General features: G+C 36.0%; 1 protein-coding gene across 1 annotated transcript; it reads right to left on the minus strand.

Annotated features, from left to right (window-relative positions):
- Nucleotides 1-2479: 2479 nt before the first annotated feature.
- LOC111414316 (aurora kinase C-like) lies at nt 2480-3965 on the minus strand. Its single transcript, XM_023045628.2, has 5 exons — nt 3695-3965; nt 3448-3639; nt 3255-3389; nt 2810-3200; nt 2480-2695 (listed from the first exon to the last, which is right to left on the minus strand). The coding sequence occupies exons 1-5, from the start codon at nt 3826-3828 to the stop codon at nt 2597-2599; spliced, it is 951 nt and encodes a 316-aa protein (XP_022901396.1). The 5' UTR covers nt 3829-3965; the 3' UTR covers nt 2480-2596.
- Nucleotides 3966-7071: the final 3106 nt, after the last annotated feature.

The raw sequence follows: 7071 nt of genomic DNA on the forward strand, positions 1-7071 counted from the left end.
CACCTGCATTTCTGCGACCACTGCAACATATTTTCAATCTAATTGTAAGGAACTCTGATTTTCCGGAAACCTGGAAATTGAGCAGAATTTGTCCTGTTTTCAAAAAAGGTAATAGGTGCTGTGTGATGAACTATCGGCCAATAGCTATTATAAATAACTTCGCGAAGCTGTTTGAACAAATCGTAGCATACAAGATGGAATTCTACACCAAAGCACGAATGTCTGAACATCAGCATGGTTTCTGCAAAGGTAGATCCACAGCCACTAACCTGTTGAGTTTTACCGAATACGTATCTAGGGCACTAGATCGCCGTGGACAGGTGGATGTCATATACACGGATTTCTCACGGGCCTTCGATTGTTTAGACCTCTTCTTGTTGACGGAAAAGTTGGAGAAGTTTGGGTGTGATTGTTCTCTTATACGGCTTCTGTCATCCTATGTGTCAAATCGAAGACAATACGTCGAGTTGGCTGGTATTCAATCTAGAAAAATAAGCGTTACTAGTGGCGTACCTCAAGGATCCATACTTGGCCCTCTACTGTTCAATATTTTTGTGAATGACTTACCAATGAGCTTTAGCACCAATGCCCTATTGTACGCAGATGATCTGAAGTTGTTTACTACTATTGGTAGTGAACAGGATTGCATTTCACTTCAGTTGGACTTAAATAAACTCTACTCGTGGTGTACTACTAATAGATTGATTCTGAATACTTCCAAATGTCAGGTAATGACATATAACCAGAAACGTAACACCACCAATTTTGATTATGAACTTGGGACTGACTGCCTATCGCGCATTTCTGTGGTGAGGGATCTCGGTGTATGGTTCGACACTGGTTTGTCTTTCAATGTACATGTTGACAAGACGTCGACGAACGCCCTCAGAACACTTGGATTTATAACGAGAAATAGTTTGGAATTTGCTCATATAAACACAATAATAAAACTCTACTTTGCACTCGTAAGAAGCAAACTTGAATATTGCTGTATTGTTTGGTCACCATCTTATTTAAGGTACATCACCACCATCGAGAAGGTACAACGTAAATTTGTTAGATTCATGCATTTCCTGGACTTTGGTCATTATCCGCCTCGAGGGGAATTGAACTATCCATATCTCTCACATCGTTATGGACTCCAGAGCCTTGAAGACAGAAGGAAGTGTATGTCAGCAAGATTTGTTCGGGATGTGATGTCGGGTGTGGTGGTTGCATCGGGTGTTTTGTCGCAATTGAATATAAAAGTTCCGAGGTTTGGTGCTCGTGACTTTAATGTTTTTACTACCAATCGCGGTCACACAAATATTGGACTAAATTCCCCATTCAACAAATTAATGCGAGCTGCTAATACGACCGAATGTGTATCATTCTTCGATCTTTAACTTAGCAGTTTGTTAAATTATTGTTATTTGATTTTTCATTGAATATGTTTTCTTTCTTTTTCTTTGTATATATTTACTTCTTATTATGTCAATTAATGTACGTTCTTAGGCTTAATTATGTTGTTTATAATATTATCTCTCTTTTTGGAAAACAAATTTCTGTTGGGATAATAAAGTTATTATTATTATTATTATTAAAAAAGCAGATAACTTGGAAACCAGTAGACTTAGACAATGTAAGCAAGAGTACCTTTTTTGTGCAGAATTGAAAACTTCTTCGGATTTCTGGTTCTAATTCATCATACCCTCAACTGACAAAATAGTCATGACTTGATATCTCAAACGTACATTGTGTATCTAGCGCCCTCTATGAGTAATCACAAAACAAATATCAAATTCGTATTTCTCATGCTCGAAAACATCTAACTACCAAATTTTATGTTAATAGTACAAAAACCTTCAAAATTATCAAGAAATTTCGAAATAAAAATTTTACTTTCAACACCCTGTATATTAAAAACCAAGACGGTATTCGGATTTCCCATTTTTTCTGACTCACCCTGTATAGCTTTAATTTGACACATAAAAGTCATTTTTGAGATGTTTTTAGAGGTTGTTTACTTCATAGGAATAAATTTATCACTCTTTAGTGTGAAAATTTACAAAAATTTTTGTTTTAATAAATAAACTTGCTTATTGTATTAAAAACAACAAAATTACAAAACTAGAAACAAATTGCAAAGCAAAGCCTGCTTAGTATAATTTATAATTCATTAACCAGTAGTACTCAAACTTGTGAACCCTTAACTTTATCGTATCATATCTTAAGAAGGACAAAAAATGGGACATTGTGTTATAAGAATTTTTTATTTAGAAAGAGGAGACCTATAACCTCTCAAATTTTTTCTACTCATATCTGATACACCTGTATAGTAGAACTATAAAAGTATTCCACATTAAACAAGAACATATGAAGAAGAGCTAGAACATATGGTGCGCTAATGAGATTCCACGCGTTATCACCATATACATATAGTTGTATTATTACACATAGATAGACATATCATAGTTAAAATACTAATAACTTCAAAATATAATACTAAAATACAATTTATTTCCCATTATTTTCACTCATCATTGTAGGTATTTTATAAAAAAATTGTAACAATTAAAAAGCAAATGTAATAATTACAGAACAAAAATATAAAGGCTTAATGACCATATTCTCTTGGTTGATAATGTTGGGTAATCCAAGGATGCACCATAACCCCTTTTAACTGCAATCTTTTATGCGCTTGAATAACCAATAACTAAAAATAAAATACATTAAAATTTAGAACAAACATTGATATTAAAATTATTTTTTCCTAAACTTGTTTCTTTCAAGGTAGCTTTTTTGAATAAAATGATTATTTTAAACCTACTTTCTTGATTAAATCAACAGCCCCAAGTGGAACACAGCTAGGATACCTCATCTTCAATGTTTTGATTTTTTGATATGTTTCCTCACTATCCTTTGATTCAAAAGGCGGTCTTCCAACGCAAAATTCATAACAAAGTATTCCCAAACACCAATTGTCTACATAGTTGCTATGCTCACAATTGTTAACCATTTCTGGGGGTAAATAATCCAATGTGCCACACATTGTATTTCTTCTCAAAGAAGGCGCGTGTACTGACCAGCCAAAATCAGATATTTTCACATTATCTTCGTAAGTCAACAGGATATTTTCAGGCTTTAAATCGCGGTGAATAACGTGATTTTTATGGCAATACTCCAATGCATCTGCCACTTGATAAACATACTTAGCAGATCTAAACAGAAAATAACTTGTTAACAATAAAAATGTATTGAAGAAGTAATTTTACCTTTCTTCTGGAAATCTCCCATCCGGACTGTTTTTTAAATGATTATACAACTCTCCTTGTCCTGCATATTCTAAAACCAAGTAAATTCTGAATTCATCCTGGAACCAGGTGAGTAATTGAAGAATGTTTGGGTGTCTACAAGAATTTCATTAAAAATGTATATTATAAAATTGATATTATTTTAAAAATATACTTTAAATGTGTTTGAATTTCAATTTCTCTTAAAATTTGTCGTTCAACACCTCCATTAACAACTTCCTGCTTTTTGATGGTTTTTAAAGCGACAACGTAATGTGTTTTCCTTTCTCTTGCACTATAAACTCTTCCAAATTTTCCACGGCCCAAGCGATGTCCCAATTCAAAATCATTCAAAGACCATTTGTAACTAAAATAACAAAATTAATCATTTTCAAATTAATTAAGACCATGTCTTTACTTACTCTGCATTACCGTAAGCATCATGAGACATCATCGAGGAGATCAATTCAATTGTAGATTCCTTATACTTTGATGGAACTCGTCTTTCATCAACTTTTTTTCGAGCAATTTCTACGATACGATCCATTTCCGCCATCTGTATGTTTTAAAATTATTAAGATCCCTTAAAAGAACACTAAGATTAACTTGGGAATAAAAGGTTTATGTAAAGAAATTAAATTCAACGGTTAGCTTTTACTTGACGGTTATAAAAACGATTTTAAATGAAGAATTATGACAGAATGTTTTTTGACAGCCATATGAAGTTGGCTACAAAAACGATCTTGCTTTTGATTGGTTGAATTTTCGATTTAAACTTTTAGGTTAGGTTATCGATATTCGAATTTTCAAATAACTCCTAAGGACGGAAACGTTTAAGTTTTGAGATTATGTTGCAATGTAATTAATTTAAATTATTTAAAAAAAATTTATTTAAACATAGTACTCGAAAAAGCTAGAAAGATTATTACAAAGATGGCTCATAGCCCCAAGAGGGAAGTTTTGTGGTTAATGGGGGCTAAAACTAGCCCCCATTAAGTGTAGCCCGAGAAATCTTATTTTTAGCTTTCCAAGCTAATCCAAATCCCGATTTCCCCAAACACGGGTTTACAAACAAAGCTAAATTTCAAAAAGCTTTTGATGCTTATAACTTTGGCAGTAAAAAGTGGCGAACTCCAACGAAATTAGAAGAAAAAGGAATTTGTTAATTAAAGATTGATCGATTCTTGAAAAAGTTCAGCTTAAAAACCCCAAAAACGATCAAATTTGGTTTGAAGCAAAAGACAGTATTGAAGAAATGTGAAAAACTAAGAAAGTTAATAGAAGAATAGTAAATTTTTTTGTCTACTGTATGTAAATGTTGATCTGTAATTATGTACATGATAAAAAGCAAAAAATGTTAATTTTTCAAATTTTTTCCATAAAAACCTTTTAAAATTCTTTGTTACGTTACAAAATCCTTGAATTCCATGGAGGAGAGAAACTTTTTATTATTTTTAAACACCTCGCAACGACTGTTGATGTGATGTTGTAGTTAAAAGCTGTTAAAAATCGAATAAAATCGGTTTTATATTTTATTCAGCTTTTAATTTCAACATTTATTTACAGATTTACCAAAACCCACGATTTTTTTTAATGAAGATTACTTTTTAATTAATGTAATGAATAACCAACCAAATACTAACCAAAAAATAAATGAGATTTTAATGATACATCCGTTTTTGATTGAGATTAACTGGAAATTTCATCAGTATCAAGATTGAAAATGTCTAAAAAGTATCAATATATATACAGTAAGTAAAAAACTAAGAATTATCAGACATTAACCTTTTTGTATGTATGTATGTAGGAAAGCGGAGGGTATGCTACGCACACAGCACCTAGGCCCCAACGGGCTCCTTGTACATCCTCCTACACTGTCTCCGGCTACATCAACCAGCCTAAGGAATTTCCGAAGGCTAGGATACAGCTCAGAGGTGTGTTCCTGATGCCATCTGTGGTCGGCCATTCCTCTCCGAAGTCTCTCATTCTGAGGTCTTGCATTCACACAAGATGTGTCGGACCGTCTCCTCGCTCTCTTTACAGAGGCGACAGAGAGGACTAACAGCAAGCTTAAGGTTATAAAGATGCTTGTTTACCTTACAGTGACCCGTGACGAGTCCCGTTACAATTCGTAGAGCGTTTCTACCAAGCCTTACGAAACACAAGGCTCCCTCTGCTGAAGGATAATGTAATACTTCCTTAGACAGATGGCAACCCTTAACCCTATCCCACCAGTTCATGAACTTTTTGTGGGTAAAATCTTTAATTATCTCAATCTGAGTTGATAAGGACGGAGCGATTATCGGTTCAGGCGAACATGGCGCTCGCTTGGCAGCCCTTTTGGCAAGCCTATCAGCGTACTTGTTACCTGAACAAGTCGAGTGTCCTTTTATCCATTGAAGTATGACACAGTTATGCACTGCAGCCTTCTCCAATGTCAGATGACAACCCATAACAAGACCTGAGGTAATTGTTATTCTACTCAGGGCTAAAATAGCTTGTCTACTGTCAGTATAAATTGTAAAAGTCTTACCTACCAAGTTGGATCTGACAATAACGTCAGCGGCAAGTTGTATGGCGATTAACTCCGCCTGTATGACGGTGGTACTTATACCTAAAGGTTCAGATACGTGGAGTCGGAGATCGTACGAGAAGACTCCGGCTCCAGCTCCTTCCCGTCTCTTTGAACCATCAGTGTAGATTTTAAGGCTGTTTTTTACCTCTACTTCTGTGTAGCTTGGGTGGGTGAGATATTTCTTCGTAAAAATGTGTTGTAGGGGTGTAAAGTCCGTTACACACTCCAGAATTGGTGAGTAATCCACCATTTCATTCCAGAGATTGGCATTTTTACTATTTCTCTCACCCATTAGAATTCCTGCTGCTCGCAGTCGAGTCATGGTCACCAATGCCACCTCTTGGATGAACAAATGAAGTGGCGTTAGGTTTAACATGTTTTCCATGGCTGCAGTGGGGGTAGTCCGCAGCGCACCTGTAACGTACAAACACGCAAGTCTCTGTACTTTATTAAGTGCAGTAGTGGATGTAGACTGTAGGGTCTTTGACCACCACATGTAAGCATAGGTCGGATTACAGCCGTGTAAATCCAGAGGGCATTTCTGAGTGACAAACCCCATGTCTTACCTATAGCCCTCCGGCATTGACCGAATGCAACGTACGCTTTTTTTACTCTATTATCTAGGTGGGCTCTCCATGTCATTTTATTGTCAAGTGTGATGCCCAGATATTTAACTTCTTTTGACAATACCAATGGAGTATCAGCAAGGGATGGCATTCTGGGATTGCCAACCTTCCTCATCCGTGTGAAAAGAATCAACTCTGTCTTCTTAGGATTCACAGAGAGAGTTTGTTCGTCACACCAAGTCTCTATCAGTTTGAGAGCTACTTGCATCCTGTCAAACAGCACGTTTATATACTTGCCTTTGACGAGAATGGTTAAATCATCTGCGTAACCAACTGTGATAAAGTTGGCTTCGGCGAGGCGGTTCAAGAGGCTATCCAGGGTGAGGTTCCACAAAAGTGGGGATAGTACACCCCCTTGTGGACAGCCTCGAGTAACTCCTCCTTGAAGACTGACATCGCCAGCCCTAAGCTTAACTATCCTATGTTTAAGAGTGTTCTCAATCCAACCACAAAGAGTCGGTGGAACATTATGCTCTAACAAGGCATCGTTAATACCAGAGAAAGTTGTTTTATCAAAAGCTCCCTCTATATCTACGAAAACCCTCAGGGCGGACTCCTTTAGGTCCAGCGCCCCACCAACAAAGCTGGTCACTGAGTG

The sequence above is a fragment of the Onthophagus taurus genome, chromosome 7 (genome assembly GCF_036711975.1).
Source record: "Onthophagus taurus isolate NC chromosome 7, IU_Otau_3.0, whole genome shotgun sequence".
Taxonomy (NCBI): domain Eukaryota; kingdom Metazoa; phylum Arthropoda; class Insecta; order Coleoptera; family Scarabaeidae; genus Onthophagus; species Onthophagus taurus.